Source organism: Nematolebias whitei, chromosome 5 (genome assembly GCF_014905685.2).
Source record: "Nematolebias whitei isolate Nwh7 chromosome 5, NemWhi1, whole genome shotgun sequence".
Taxonomy (NCBI): Eukaryota; Metazoa; Chordata; class Actinopteri; order Cyprinodontiformes; family Rivulidae; genus Nematolebias; species Nematolebias whitei.
The window spans coordinates 24,779,206-24,795,417 of NC_056502.1; the positions used below are offsets into that span (position 1 = coordinate 24,779,206).

The following is a 16,212-nucleotide window of genomic DNA, read 5'->3' on the forward strand; positions in this document are numbered from 1 at the left end:
TGAGTAAAGTAGTCCTTTAGGTCAAACCTAGAAAATAACTTTATGTGCGGTCTCACATTGAGATTGTCTTGCTTTAGTAAATGACTCACAGCTACAGCAAATTTTAGCTCAGTATCTGTAAAACAGACTGATTTATAGTTGTTTTGTGTTGGTAAATGTTCATTAGCTGTGCCATAAGAAGTCACTCACCACAACATGTTCAGTGGACCAGAACATATTTTGGATCGTTTGCTGTTTGGTGATAGTTATCACTCCTAAACAAATTAATATTTAATTATTCCTCTTGTAAATATTTTACAGTAGTAAAAAGATCATGTTAACTTGCATTGTTGTATTTTTTTTGTACCTAGCTAATTTAGTCAGTGTGTGATTAGTTGTAACAAGACTAAATTGTTATCAGTGTCAGTACAAAAACTTTTTATAAGTGAGTTTAGGAGGCTATAAGTTGCCTCGCAAATCTCAACAGACTGAAAACCTATAAACAGTGACCCATTTCAGTTTTTTTTGTGGGAATAAATTCCCTTTTTACTTTTTATTCAGTTTTATGATATTCATAGTAAGTAAAAGCTTCAACGAACCAAAACAACTACGCCAAAGGCGCAATAATATGTGGAATATGAAGTATCTTGCCTTTTTGCAAAATAAAAATAATATGTTAATTCCAAGTGATTCTTCGAATAGAGTGATGAAGTATAATGCAAACATTCGGTGACTGGTGCTGCCAGTTGTGTCTGGTGTTTATAATCACTTTATTGCAGTTTTACACTTGGAGGCTGACCTTGACTCTGCTCTCAACAGTTGACATCATCCCCTGAAACGTCCACTCTGTGACACTTTAAAGCCTCTTGGCCAGCGTCCCGTCAAATAAAAGCAGCGTTCTGAGCTCTTCAGTGATACTTGGGCATGCAGTAAAAAACTTTTTGCTGTTTGGGATTCGTGGCGCTAAACGTCTGAGCTGAAGCAGCTGAAGCAGCTCCGGCACGTTAGTTTATTTGTGACGGTAATAAAGTCATTTGCTTATCAGTCTCAAACCTCGGTGCCAGGCACAGGACAGATAAAGAATTATGACAGAAGACACTGAACAAACTGTTACAGACACCAGGACTCAGAAAATTCCAGACTTTGTTGGTGAAATTGAAAAGTTTCATAAAAACGAGCATCTATCATACAAAGTTTAATAAAACTTGATGCGTGAACAGTGATTGAGCACTACTGTCTGTTTGGTCAGAGACTTTTATTTGATTTTTAAAAATTTTTTATAATCACATATGATTCTTTCTATTCTTAATTTAAGTGAATGCACATCACTTTCACTGCAAGAGTTTTAAACTAAAATCATCTGAGAGATCAGGTTGTTGGGTGCAATTCTCTGGAACAGCAGCTGACGATGTAATACCGTTACCTCCTCGCTCTGGTTTTCCAGATGTGACTCAGTTCTCAGTGAAACAAAAGCACATCTGTCCATTGAATCCAGCTCCGACAAGATCTGGAGTCTTGTCAAAGTTGTTAACAGAAAGAACGTGTTTGTCGGACGGAGCTGAGGCCTCAGTTAATGAACAAACATAAATAATATGTGGAGAAAATAACAGTTTTACAGACAATAAACTTATACTTTTTCATTAGGATACTAAATACAAATGTACATTTTGCAAATTATGTTATTGTTTGCACATCTATCATAGAAAGTGACATTTGATTTCATGACAAATGATTAAGTTTTGAAATTCGGTTTTCATTCAGGAGCTGAGCCAAAACAAATGCAGAACGTTTAAACAGCAAGCACATCTGTAAAAGAAAATATATTATCATAACTTTAAATTTGTTCTGTAGAAAAACACCCAGTAGGCTGTTTAAATATGTCATGCCAGTCAAATGAGTCCAGTTCCAAATATATTTATAATTTAATGTTTTGAGCTTGACACTTCCATCTTGTGATTTATATCTTCATGAAAAAGTTGACGTTGTCATTATTTTATCTTCACATACAAAAAGTACCGAGCAGTTTCAAAGTACATAAATTCAAAAATCTTGATGTCTTTTCAATAAATAAAATAAAACGACTGTCTTCAACAGAGGGTGCTGCTTCTCTCTTTGCCTGAATCAAACAACTGAGAGCCAAAATAATGTCTCAAAAGAGTTTTGATTTATTTATTATTATTTAAGCACATATGATGCTTTCCAAAAGGGAAATATTCGGACCTATTTGGGTTATGTTAAACTGTAAAAGCAAGTTATTTAGATTTATTTCTTTATGTGTGTTTGGAAGGATGTTCACTTTACTTTTTCTGTGACTGAGGTTATTAAACAAACTAATTTTATGCTTTTTTTTTTTTTTTTCACAGATTGTATTATTGATAGTATGAATTTGGGCACAAATTTCTTTCCACACACACAGTTTGTATTTTTTGGTTCATAATCAAGGTCAAGGTTTCTTTATTGTCATTCACATCATATGTGGTATATGTGATGGAACAAAATTGTGTACGCAGGGTCCCAGTAAAATCCAACAAAAGTATAAATTGTAAAGAAAAACAGTAGCAAGATCTAAGATATGACCTAAGAAATATGCTAGGCTAAGAATACGCTAAGCACTAATAGCACAAAAGCAATACGCCAAACAACAGCAGCACGAACATGAGTCTGGGTGAGCAGATGAGTACGAATGAACACAGCAGCATGAGATCAGCAGCATGGATACTGGTAATCAGCAGCACATATCAACAGTCTATCATAATTTCAACTAATATTGCCATAAAAGTTTCAAAACGTAATCAAGCACCAATTGAAAATAATTCACATAATCTGAACCTATTTTTATCTCTTGCCCTAAACTTACATGTTAACAAGTTATTGCTACAAACAATCCCAGTGGAATCCAGCGCTACACAAGGATTCTTAAAACAAATGGGATAAGTTGACATTTACCTTTCCAGGGTTTAAAACTTTCTGCTACCCAATGAAAGGTTGTTAGCCATCTATTACGTAATCCTTTAGCATTTCTATATATATATATATATATATAGAAAAAGAAATTCAGATGCAAAGGTTTATAAAACTGTGTCTACATGAATCTATGAAATTTTGAAGTTGAAGATTTTAGGACTTCGGCAATCCACTTTAGTCTTGGCTGCTTTTGGACTAGCCGGTAGGTGTTAGCATGTCAGCTATGGTGATCCATTCATATTAAAAGTTAAATAAACAATTCAAGTGTCAAGTCAGAAAAATCTATTTTAATACTCCAAATTTGGACAGTTCCAGGAAAAATAATACTTTTTTAATTTCACTTCTGTCAGTTTGAATCACAGTAATTCAGTCATGCACAGTGTTGTTCAGCCTATGTGGACGAATTTATTGCTAGGGTTTGGATGCTTAGAGTGCAGAGAAATCCATTGATATCGGTTTGTATTGCTAAAGCTACAACCTGGTCAATAAGCACAACAATTAGTAAGCTCTACTGGTTTCCTAACTTGCATCTTGACTTAGCTACCTGAATCAAGTCCTATGTCATTCCCTTGTTCTGACTTCAAAGGACGATGGAACGCATCGGTGAAGTTTCATGTACGTTACAACGCACATTCTTTACACCCTCTCCACAGAACCCCAACTCAAAAACAAATCTGAACTATCACCTTAAATTTACCAGAAAAAAGAAACTGGAAACATTTCTTTAAATGGAACTGAATTTGTTGAGGCCGTATTGTGAAGGTCAACGGCCTCCTTTGCGCTCTGGCCCATTTCCAGCTTTAGAGGTGTGAGCTGGTGGGTGCAGTGACACAGTGTGGGGCTGATTACCTCTGCAGTCCTTGGTAGCTTGGTACTGCCTGGGTTAATGACACCGGCTCCGAGATAAAGGCCAATCCCTTTTGATATCCGTGTGTTACTCCAGCAGCTACTCCTCATTGAGAAAAGCTTATCTGTTTCCCAGGGTTATTCCAGCAGTCACCTGGCAGAGCACATGGTTGTTTTTCCACATAGGGTGTATTGACATTTCAAGGTCCACTAAGAAGGGAGGGTTGGCCTTATAAATACTAGAGGTAGACTAGAGGAAGCAGCAGCAGCACTCGCAAGCTCATAACGAGCACATCTTGAAAACACATACCTCAGGAGTAGCTACGTCAAAGATGGATAATAGATGCCACTGTACGACTAACAGCGACAGGCTTTTGAATCCTATCCTCTACAAGATCCTGAGTCAAATGGACAACAGCAGAGCGGGTCAAGACGCCTTCAATCCCTCACCTTCAGGTCCTCACAAATGCAACTGTGAGATGAGACGGAGAGTGTGCCTGAAAAGGCCATCTGTTGTCTGCAAAGAAGCTTCTGCGGTTCTGGTAAAAACTATTCATTTCATGAAGAACCTGCCGGCTTTTAACCAGCTCCCAAGGAGTGACCAGTTTGCACTCCTTGAAAGCTGCTGGGCACCTCTTTTCATACTGGGTTTGGCCCAGGAACACGTGGACTTTGAGGTGATGGACATCCCCACTGACAGCATGCTGAAGAAGATTCTCCTGAACCACCAGGGGAGCCCTGAACTGGAAAGAGAGCAGCCCACCATGGCAGGGGTCAGCAAACTCAAGTCCTGTCTTAAAAAGTTCTGGGCTCTGGATCTGAGCCCAAAGGAGTACGCATACCTGAAAGGGACCACGATATTTAACCCAGGTAGGTGAATCAGATACTATGTCAAAAGAACCCTCTTTGTTTGGAACGAAACAAACAAAACTCTGTTTTTGCGTCAACAGATGTTCCAGATTTAAAGGCAGGCCTTTTTGTGGAAGGCTTGCAGCAGGAAGCTCAGCATGCCCTGAGGGAGGTGGTCCAGCTGCTTCACCCGGATCACCAGGAGTGCTTTGCTCGAATCCTCCTCACAGCCTCCATGCTTCAGGGCATCACACCCAGCCTCATCACTGAATTGTTCTTCCGGCCGGTGATAGGCCAGGCTAACCTGCTGGAGCTGCTGGTCGACATGCTCTTCTACAGATAGGAGGGATGGTCCTCCTCAAGATGAACTGTTGTGACCCCCGTGCAGTGTGCACTCATGAAATAAAGGGGTGTCTTGCATGGGGTGTGGGTTTGGGACCACTTAGTTGTGGTGCAGCCGAGACCACTTTAGTCCCATCTTAGCAGAATTCCCCCACTGAAAACAATATACTTGATCCATTGTCAAAGCCGTTTCTCGTTTCGTAGTTGTAAATACGCGTTCTTTACATTTACAGAATTTCAAATAAATATATTTTTGTACACAAATGTAACGAAGCTCAGTTGGAGTCTGTTCAAATGGGTGTAAACAACCTCGGTAGCAATCCATCATCACGGACATGTGACAGATTGCTCAACTAGATGTTTCCAGATTTTCTTGTAAAGGTCCATAGTATTATTCAAATTCTCTCAAAGACTTATTTACACAGTCCTGTGAAGAATGGGTTAACCGTTTAATCTGATACTATGCTGCCCTCTAATGCCAAATAGTGGAAACTGGAAGTTTACTCAGATGACATTGTCCAAAAAAACCTTTTTTTTCCCTCCCCCATAAAAAACAAGCACATAATCCTTACATGTTCTGACCCATAAAGTAAAAAAATAAGAGTACAAATGCTAAATCAAGTATGCCATAAAAATCCAAGCAATCTGCAAGCTTTATTTTTTTTAACGAGACTCGTGAGTCATCCTGCCATGCGGTATGTTAGTTGTGAAACTGTGTCTTTACATGACAACTCGTACAGGTAAAACAGGAATGTGCTGGTGGGGGCAGAGAGCCAGAGGAAACGGGGTTATGCAGGGAAACAGCGACACAAACAAGACTAAAATACTGAAATCTGGCACTAAATACCCAAAAATATAATTTGCCGGTTGTTGTAGCTTTGTTATGTAGCTACTTTTATAAAAATCTAATTTAAATCTAAATCAAAATGGCTGAAGGTTTACTAGTTTTTTTTAAATAAAAATTGTGCTGCCTGCTAGATTTTACACTAACAATTAAAATAAGATGATAGCAAAAAAACTACAGTAAACTTCAGCAGCTTTTCTGAGTTTATGAACTTAAATGTTTCTTTAATGTGTTGTGTGGGCAGCTGAAGCAACAGGTTCATCTCATAAAGAAACAAAACTCAAAACCTGAGGTGTAAAGTTTCCACAAATATTCAATTAATGATCCAATTTGTCTCGTTTGAATTACTGTAATCAGGGCAGGTTCTTGAAATCAAGCTATCTGCCTCTTCCTTCAACCATAAATGACAAAGACAAACCCTGGGATTTTATTTCCTTTCTGTCAGAACCAGACAAACAAGTTCCTCCTTTTGCCGAGGGCGAAAAAAGCCTGCCTGCTACAACGCTGACCTCGGGGAGACGAGCCTGACAGCAATCCCAGATAAAAACAAAAAGGAAAAGTGGGTTAAGGAGAGAAAACTTTTACAAACACTGGTTAATGTGAGAGTGGAACATTTTGTTGAGCTTCCAGTTTAAGACCTACAGTAGTTTATATTTGTTTTTTTGGAGATAAGTCAAGAGAAAACAGATAATGTTGTTGCCACACATTAAGATGTCTCTTTATTAAAACCACCTGAACAGCATAAAAAAGCAATGAGCTTTTTATTTTATTAAAAACAAGACTTAATGCATGATATAAAAAAATTAAACCAAATGACACAAAGTAACAATGACTAGGAGTATTTACAGCAAAAATATGGCTTTTACATGTAACAATACCATTTTTAGGGAAGCAATTTAAAAAAAAAAACACATGTCAGCAGTCTACAGAAATGGTAGAAGACAATAGGCTCTCACATGAAAACAAACACAGCTTGTAAAAACAAAAACAAAGACAAGAATGAGGACGGTCATGTCCTACCATGAGCCTCGATCCTCCGGCTTCATGACTGCTCATTTTGCTTTCAGTTATTTGCCACTTTCTAAAACTTACAACACTGTATACAAGTTTATGAAAAACTTACAACCCTATGTGGGGTAAAAATAAAAAGTCTCCTCTGTTAGTCTTAAAAAAAAAAAATAATAGTAATTTGACCATAAAACGGAGAACTGTAACCATCCAGGGAAAGGTGCACCACTCAGTAACAGCATCACCGACAACAGAGGAGTAAGAAGGTCTGTTGGGCTACATGACTGATCAACACAGACTCGTTCATTTCCCTGCTTAAATAAGCAGAGGAGCTGCTGAGGAGTGTGTTCCCGTGTTGTGAAGGTAGGGCGAGTAGGCTGTGGCTGAGTTGGAGGTATATGCTGATAAGGAAGAAAAAAAATAATCACTTACTGAAATTCAATAACTGAACAAAAAGGCACACAACAGTTCAAGCCAGGACTGAGAAGTCTTCTTGCAGTCTTGGTGGGAATTCGGAGCGGACGAGGGGTTTTCATCCCACCGCTGATGCACCTTTGTGCTGACAAGCAGGGTGGAAACAGATATAGAACAGTCAACATGTATAAAGGTGAGCAGGCTTTCTGGATGTCTTATGGCACTTTGCCACTGCTTCAACTCTCAATCGGTTCTGCACCAGTTAAGGGTCTGCCCCCTGCCGGTACCCACCCCCGCTGAGCCCGGTTTATGGGACCACCTTCTTAGAGGTTCCAAGCAAACTGCATCAAGGTGACGATTCTGATGTGTGCAGACAGCAGCTGTTGATGGGCCAGCGGAGCTACGTCACTGAATGACCCGCCCAGCAAAACAGCACGCTACATCTGAACCTCCATTTCATCTCTGATCGTGTTGCCTCTTGTTTTTTGTTAGTTTCTGGTATGGAGGCTCTAAAAACAGTGTCGTGGACCTATGATGAGGAGACCTTTCTAACTTTATTGACAGATGTTAGGATTCAACGTGGGCTGGACGGCCCCACAAGTAATGAGCACATTTACCGAGAAATAATGGAGATGATGGTACAGCATGGCTACACCCAGAGCAGTGCTGGGATAAGCTAAAGAAATTGAAGTTCAATTATAGTTGGATTAAGGACCACAAAGGGCAGAGTGGCTCGAACACAGTACGATACCGCCCATAGAGCAGGGGACACAAGACACAGTGGCAAATCACCCACACCTGAGAAGAACCGATACGACGAGAGCCAAGTGGAGTCGCACTTATCAATGGCAAAGCAGCTATAAAAATCACTAATTATGCAAGCACTTGGCTGTGGAATTTAAAATCTTAAATAATAATAGATTCATTACAGGGGAGTAGATTGATGATGTCGCAGAGCAACTTTACATTTAGTTGACGTTTTCACATTTTGAAAACGATACGAATGAAATGTCCATCAACTCGGCTGAGTTCTGCTCCGTGCCTCTTTCGGTTCTGCGACGCTCGTGTAATTTCTGAAAGCCCACGTCTGTGTGGGACATTGCCGGCTTGTTTAGGGACTTATGAAAGGTCAGAAGCAGCATTAAAGACATCCTGATCTTTTCGACCATTTTGCAGTGCTGTTTTGTGAACGTGCCAAATGAAACACGGCAGACCATGTTTCACTTACTTTCATTTGAGTTTAAATGACAATCCTGGGCCTCGCTGTAAACATTGTAGAAACACAAAGTGCTGTACCCTCATTCAAAGAAATGTAACAGGATACCTTTTAACTGCCTCTTTGCAAAAGAGCAAGTTCGAGGGGAAAGGGGGCCTGTTGTAATCCTGTTGTAACTCAAGCTGTTTGCTAAAATTACAAAATAAATCAGGGGACAGTACGAGGCATGTATTTAACGGGACTTGATCTGCTGCTTTAGCAGGTGGTGTAGCATGACTGCTGAGCCGGAGGGGAATAAAGAGGCACATAGGCATTAGGTGGCAGAGAACTGTGAACATGTGCAGAAAGGGGGTAGGAGTACAGAGCTATTTTAATGTTTTTAAAGAAAGGTATATTACTGGAAAGGAGGTGAGGAAAAGCCTGCAGCTGCGGTGGGCACAATAGGTTGCAAAGTCAGAGCCCCCACACTGACTCACATGACAGGGTGGTAATTACACCTCAGTGACGAGGACAGTTAGTGCGTACGCACTGTTTCATATCATTATGTTCTATATTCTCCTTCAGCCCCAAACTTGACACAAAAGGCTCTTTACACCCATCATGGGAAATTCCCCACGTGTACTCACCTCTCCCGCTGTAATGCCTCATTTTCCGTGCCAGCTCATCCGATGGCGTCTGCTCGGACACTTTCACCTCTGGATCTGCAAGAATCCGACATAAAAATAAAAAATAAACTGAAGCAGACAGGGCGGCTGGTAAAGTACTTTTGAGTGAGAGATAATCTGATCATCTGCTTTTTCAATGTTATAGTCTACTGTGTGTACTTGTATCAGCTTGTCTCAGATTAAGAGGCTGTTAATAGGCCATTGCCTGGAAAAAGCTCTGTGTATTGGGGCTTATAGCTCCAAGCCAAACAATAGAAGTAACGTTCCAACAGACACGATGAGTCACTACGGGGAAGACCAGTCAGATGTTTGTTATATTTAGCATTCTGTAGCCAGATGAGTAGAAATGTCTACTTGATTGCATCACAAAAATCTGTACTTATTCACTCATTAGTGTTAGCCACAAATCTAGCATCTTACATTCACTGCTGCAGGTCATAGTCTCATTGCCGCTGTCAGGGAGGGTACCGTCACTCCTGCCATTTGGACGGTGTCCTGTTGAATGATGGCTGGCTTTTTTCTTGCCCTTACGTGTGCTGATGCGAATGACTCCGTGCACCAGCTTGCACTCGGCTTCCTGTTCCTCCAAGTTGTAGTTCTGGGCGATGTTGTAGATGAGCTCACTGATCTCATTGGTCTTTCGGGAGAAGGATGAGTCAGATGTGCACTTGGCCAGCTCCTCGATCTGATGCAGAGCGTAAAGCTCCAGCAGCTTTTTGGTGATAAGAGAGTCAACGTCTGTGCTGTCACACGGGTCGTCCAGATCGTAGTAGTCGTTGGATAACAAGCTGGTGTTGCTGATCGGTCGATGGCTTTCTCCCTTGACGGGTGTACGGGTTCTTTTAGGGGCATTAACTGGGTAGTTTATAATCTCTCCTCTAAAACGCACGTCCGGGTAACGGAAGCTTTCACTAGGGGGTAACTTGTTAGGTTTTGCGGGCTTGTTGGATTCCAAAGGGACACCACAGGTTGGGTTGGTCATAACCATGCCAGGAGGCGGCTCACCGCCTGATTTGGGTGGGTGGTCCGTGGAGCTCTCATTAGCAGGCACACAGGGATCTCGGCTGCCATAAAATCCACAGGTCAGTATACAGCACATAAGAGATTTACAGCTATTCCAACCCACTGAGGCACAAGAGTCACAGGTGGCTCTGCTGCTCGACGTGGTGTCTGCCGACCCTGGGATAAATCCTATAGTCTCTGAGTTCTGGGATGTACCATTTCGTACGTGTCCTTTGCTGCGGCCATATTTGTTCTCTGCATACTTGGGGTGTACATTGAGCTGATCCCCATGATGATTCTTGTATATGTCTTGCTTGACCGTGCTCTCCCGGTATATAGTTCGGGTTTGCCGGTACGTGTCCATTCTGGTGCTGGAGGTGTGGGGTTTATGGTTGTGGGACGTCTGGGGAGCCCCTGTGCTTTGGCCAGGCATGGCTCAAAATACCTGGAACCTGGGGTGAAAAAATAAATGTTTACAAGTTGATATAAAGCTCTTTTTTCAGGCCTCACGATGGTTTATAGTTCTTCTTGTAGGGTTCCTACACAATTCAAATTTTAAATTTTCATACTTTTCAAAACTCAAATTTTTCAGACACTTTTCCTGTCTTTTTTTTTTTCTCCAACCCAATTCATACAAGAATGGATGTTGTTTAAAACAAAGATTTTCTGCTGTTTGCACCTCTTGTCCGCATGCAAAGTGAATCTTCAGTGAGAAAAAAACTTTCCAGAGTGGAAATTTTCAAAAACACTTATTCATTTAAACTGGAAATGCAAAGAAACCACGATGAGCCTGTTTTCCACACACCCACCATCACTTTGTGCTCTAGAAACCAAAACAACACTGAAGCTGTTTTACCAAATTCTTTCCCGTTTGTCTCAATTTTACCTGATCTGTTGATATTAAACGTTAATTGTGCGCCCATATAGGTAATAACTAAAAGGAAGCTGTAAACACAATCAAAGGGAAAACTATTCTGGGAATTTTTTTTAGTTGACCTTTATGTTCTTGTCTTTTGTTCTGTTGTGTAATGCAGACATTCTTGGGACCTAGTGGCGTGGCATGGACATTTTTGCTAGGATAGAGTGGTAGCACAATGGCTTAGTGGTTAGCATTGTTGCCTCACTGCAGGAAAGTCCTGGGTTCAAGCCCTGGTTTGGACCCAGGATCTTTCTATGTGGAGTTTGCACGCTCCTAGTGATTGCACGGGCTTTCTCTGGGTACTCCAGTTTCCTTCAGGCCCAGGCCTCCCTTGCAAAAGCAATCTGTGATCTCAATGGGATTTGCCTGGTTAAGTTAATGGGGGTCTGAGATGGGGTTGAGGTAGGGCAGCCGACCTATGACCAGAAAGCTGCAGTTCGACTCCCAGCCATTCCCACATGTTGTGGTGTCTCTGAGCAAGTCACCTAATCCCTAATTGCTCCCCGGGTGCTTACATAGCTGCCCTCTGCTCCACCTGGGTGTATCTCACATGTGATGGGTTAAATACAGTGAACTAATTTCATCATTGTATGGAAACATGCAATGATGACAACACATAGCACTTATTGATGAGTGGACAAAGAAAAAACGTCAAAATAAATGTATAGCCTTAGTCAAAAGGCTTAAGTCTTTATTAAAACTTTGTTAATTTTGTAAAATTTAATTGCCATTTAGAGTTAAAAAACAAAAAACAAAATGTATACCGTTGGGGTGGCCTAACTTTTTAACTAAGTTGCATTCAATATACATTAGGCAGTGGTGTAGTCTACATAATACTAGGGTATACGGAGTATACCCACTAGAAAAATTTAAGAATTTCAGTATACTCACTTAAAAGTGCCCAATGATAACATGACCTATCATTAGGCACGTGTCATTGATACGTTAAACAGTTGTCAAATGCTTCTGTACAAATGTATCAGTATGCAGCGCTTTGTTTTGATACAGTTTTATAAATTCTGTAACATGTTTTTAACACAAAGCCAACTGTTGTACAAAGTTTGTTGTTCATTTATTCACATATAAGCATCAGAGAAATTTGGGAATGTTCAATATGCTTAAAACTCAAAAATAAATTGACGATTGCATTGTACTAACCAGTGTACTTTGGCTTCTAAGCACAGTATACCCACTACAAAAATGTAAAGTACACCATTGATGTTAGGGATAAATTATCCAGACTCACAGAGCATCTTTTTAAAGTTACCTTGGTTTAGATGCAAGATGCTGCCAATGAGAGAAGCATAGGCTTTTCCATCGTTCATCTGAGATGATGCTTTCTACAAAGTCTGACTTTTAAATTTTGGGAAATACAGCAGCAGTAAAAGTCAACACGGTCCAACTCAGTGAGGTCCTGTTGTCGAATGAAGCTGCAGCGCAACAAACACTTAGCCTCCAGTATTAAAGAGCATTAAAACACTGATTTGTGCTCAAAGGTAATTCACGTGAACTCGCAGGGCCTTTGGCTCGACAGTGCAGTTAGTTCATCGTGTAACTGATGTGAACCCGACATGCAGATCGTCCACTTACCGCATAAGAAGTTCGAGTCGTGGCTGTTTTGTGTCCTTGATAAGTTGCTCAGAGCAAACCGCGGAAGTCTCAAACAACAACTCGCGCTTCGAACCGACGGGGAAAAAAAAGACGGGTGTCGAAACACCAAACCGATTTTCGGGTGTTTTTTTTTTTTGTTTTTTTTTTACCCACCGAACAAGGAACTTTGAAAGCGTGAAGCCCGGAGTCCGGAGCCGAGACCCACCGAGCCGACCCCGCTCATTCGTGTCTCATTCGGTTTAAAACTCAACAAAACAGAAGCTCCCGAGCTGGTGAAGCGTCTCTCCTCCAGTGTTTGGCTATTACCTGCGGCTACAGCTAATCCTAGAACACCCACCCACAGGTGAGCCGTGACGTCACCCGGCAGGATATGAAGTCAGTCAAATCTAAAAGGAGTGCCATTTTAATTCGGATTTCACTTTATGTTTTGTTTCTCACGTGACATCGTCGACTCGGTTCATTATTATTTTTTTTATTATTTTTGGACAAATGCGCTTTTGCTAATATAAGCTAAATGCACGCGCACATAAGCAGCGAGCTCCAAAAAAAAAAAAAAAAAAAGGGCCGCCCGGGCATGCGCAGTGCGGCGCACAGCCGGCAGGTGTGTTTCCGGACAAGATTTTTCATTTTGCCCCATTTCTCCATTTCTCCGGCGCGCGCGCACTTCATCAAACTGTCCGAGCTGAAATAGCAGGGCCGCCTTAAATTATTAAATATAACATTAAAAGCAGAATGCAAGCTGCTCGCTGCACTCACAATAAAAGCACAAAACTGCAATATTAAATAAATAGACAAAGGATTTATTTAGGATAAATGTAAATCCATATATATATATTTTTTTAAAGCACAAAAAAGGGATAAAGAATGTGTTTTTAATTCAGCGCATTAAACAACTGAGGTTGACGAAATTGCTTTACAGTCAAACCAAACGACAATTTATTTTCAAGTCAAATACACATTACAGTAAATAAGAATAAAAGCCCAATTAAATCGTAAACACACACACACATAAAGTTTCTTGCTCTAATTGAATAAAACAGCATAAAAAAGACTTTTTTGGCAAATATTTGTGTTTATATATGCTATTGTTTAAAGCTTTTTTTGTTTCTAGATTTAATATAAGCATACTCAATGGTATAAAGAACTATTCTAAAACTGAGTAAATATGTTTATTAGAATGTATAAGCCTCTACGTTACCATTAATAATATTTCTAGCTACATCGCTTGAAATTTAGTCTAATTCTTTATTAAGAACTAATTCTATAAATAAACAATGTCAATGTAATTTACTCATTGCGTTGTTTTTTTTTTTTTTTGTACTTGTATAAAAAATTACATTGTTTCAACTTAGTATAACAAAATAAAGCTGCCTTAAAATTCAGGATCACATATATAATTCAGATCTGTAGAAGGAGGGATCTGTGGAAACGTTGTAAACAGTTAATATATTTTCTGTAGATAGCTGTTTGAACACCATCGGTTTGGAGAAACAGATTAATTTTGAAAATGTTCAGCCAGCATCTAGTCCATATGTGGCAAATTCAAGGCCCGGGGGCCAAATGTGGCCCTCAGTGACATCTTATCTGGGCCCCCAAGATGATATGTGAAACATAAAGTACTTCTACCTCTTGAAATTTTTTCAGTAATCTTTGATTATGATGTTGAAAGCACAACAGAGAACATCAACCAATCAAACTCTTGTTAAGGAACCTGTGACCAAGAAAATATGTTTGGTGTCTGCTTTGAGTTAATGTAGTTTCTGACACTGGCCCTTAGTTTGAAAAAGGTTTTAATTTTGGCCCCCTTTTGTAAGTGAGTGTGACACCACTTATCTAGTCCAAACAAGGCCACAATCAAAGCGAACTGCTGCCATCCTAAAACAACGTTGCAAATTTTAAAGCTGATCTTGTAAACACTCCTTTTTTAATCTTTACGTTTGCATCAGTTTAGCATGAAATGGTTATTTTCACAGATCTAATAAGGTCAGGTCCTCTGGATGGATTCTTTAAAAAACAAACAAAAAAAAACCATTTAGCCTTTTATCCAAAATCTGCAGTCTTAAAGGGTCTTATTTTCATTGACTTTTTCCCCCTGCAGGAACAGCTGTGTGATGCAAAACCTACAGCATCGTAATCGTTTATAAATCAGTGTCCACTTGAACCACTATCACAGTTGGTAGAGCCTTTGCCTCTCAGCAAGAAGGTTGCCAGTTTGAATCCCAGCCATGGTAGGTGGTGGTGGGGCTTTCATGGTACTGAAATGGTACTCCATTTTCCTCCCACAGACCAAAAACATGCATGTTAGTCTGATTGGTAACTCTAAATTGTCCCTAGGTGTGAGTGAGAGAGTGAATGGTTGTTTGTCTCATTTGTCTCTTTGTTCCTGTGATGGACTGGAGACCTGTCCAGGGTGTCCCCCGCCTCTAACACAGTGACTGCAGCAACCCACGCAACCCAGACAGGAAGAAGAGGTTAAAAATAGTGGATGGATGAACCACCATGATATTTTTCACACTGGACCTGTTTTAAGACGGTTTTACTTCCTCAGGTGGCTGAGGCGAGCTGGTCTGGGAAGCTCAGTCCTCACCTCCTTCTACAGGTGTGCAGTGGAGAGCATCCTGTGCTCCAGCATCAACGTGTGGCATGGAGGCTGCACAGCTGCAGAAAGAAAAGCTTTGCAGAGTGGTGAAGGCTGCACAGAAGACTGTTGGAGTCAGCCTCCCCACCATCACAGACATCTACGCCTCCAGATGCAGGAAGACGGCCACCTGCATCATGAAGGACCCCACTCACCCAGCGCACACACTTTTAGCCCCACTCCCCTCAGGAAGGAAGTTGAGGAGCATTAAGTGTAGAACCACTAGACTGAGGAACAGCTTCAACCCGGAGGCTGTTAGACTCATGAATCTCTAACCAGAATAATCACTGTGAAAAAAATCACATCATGTTGCTGCTGATCTGCTTCAATGTTGCTGCTGATCTGTTTCAATGTTGCTGCTGAGGTGCGAATGACAATAAAGAAATGCTGACTCTCTGACTCTGAATTTGGCATACTGTAATTCAAGGCAGCTTTTATTGTGTCAATATGTTCAAAATTAAACTTTTCTTTTCCAGACTGAGTTCATTCAAAGAGCTATATAAAATAGGAGACAGAGTAACCATTTATAAGGTTTCACAGAACTTCAAAAAAATTTGCAACATTTCTTCAAGTAAAAACAATTGAATGAATGATTTAAAAAGGCTTTATTATGCAAAGCTGTTTTAGTTTGATTGGATTGGCTTTGTTAAATGATTGATCTCCTTTGAGTAGTTGTTTGAACATTGTTGTGTCTTAATTAAAATGTTGAGTTGTGTGAGTCTACTTAATTTAAATTGACTGGTTGAACTGTGCGGAGTGAATGATTGAATTTGCATATCTGCTGTAGCTGAATTAAAAACGTTTGCACTTCAAGACAATTTTGAATAAAAATTGTCTCAAATCCAACAAAACAAAAAAAAAATTTGTTGGATAATGGAGCATGGGAGGCGAGGGGGGCAGAGAACAAAAACTAAG

General features: G+C 40.3%; 2 protein-coding genes across 2 annotated transcripts; one reads left to right on the forward strand and one right to left on the reverse strand.

The window, feature by feature from the left end:
- The first annotated feature begins 4,098 nt into the window (after positions 1-4,098).
- On the forward strand, positions 4,099-4,981 carry nr0b2a (nuclear receptor subfamily 0, group B, member 2a). The gene is made up of 2 exons (XM_037677052.1): positions 4,099-4,659; positions 4,740-4,981. The coding sequence occupies exons 1-2, from the start codon at positions 4,122-4,124 to the stop codon at positions 4,979-4,981; spliced, it is 780 nt and encodes a 259-aa protein (XP_037532980.1). The 5' UTR covers positions 4,099-4,121.
- Positions 4,982-7,147: 2,166 nt separating this feature from the next.
- On the reverse strand, positions 7,148-12,967 carry kdf1a (keratinocyte differentiation factor 1a). Its single transcript, XM_037677053.1, has 4 exons — positions 12,639-12,967; positions 9,548-10,581; positions 9,089-9,163; positions 7,148-7,233 (listed from the first exon to the last, which is right to left on the reverse strand). Exons 2-4 carry the CDS (start codon positions 10,560-10,562, stop codon positions 7,148-7,150), a joined length of 1,176 nt encoding a protein of 391 aa, XP_037532981.1. The 5' UTR covers positions 10,563-10,581; positions 12,639-12,967.
- Between the last annotated feature and the right edge of the window lie 3,245 nt (positions 12,968-16,212).

Excerpts from the sequence above, each read along its gene's own strand:
- nr0b2a (XM_037677052.1), top strand. The coding sequence starts at position 4,122 with ATGGATAATAGATGCCACTGTACGACTAACAGCGACAGGCTTTTGAAT. Across the intron at positions 4,660-4,739 it reads GACCACGATATTTAACCCAG|ATGTTCCAGATTTAAAGGCA; the intron begins GTAGGTGAATCA and ends TTGCGTCAACAG.
- kdf1a (XM_037677053.1), bottom strand. The coding sequence starts at position 10,562 with ATGCCTGGCCAAAGCACAGGGGCTCCCCAGACGTCCCACAACCATAAA. Across the intron at positions 9,164-9,547 it reads TATGACCTGCAGCAGTGAAT|ATCCAGAGGTGAAAGTGTCC; the intron begins GTAAGATGCTAG and ends GGATTCTTGCAG. Across the intron at positions 7,234-9,088 it reads GAGGCATTACAGCGGGAGAG|CATATACCTCCAACTCAGCC; the intron begins GTGAGTACACGT and ends CTTCCTTATCAG.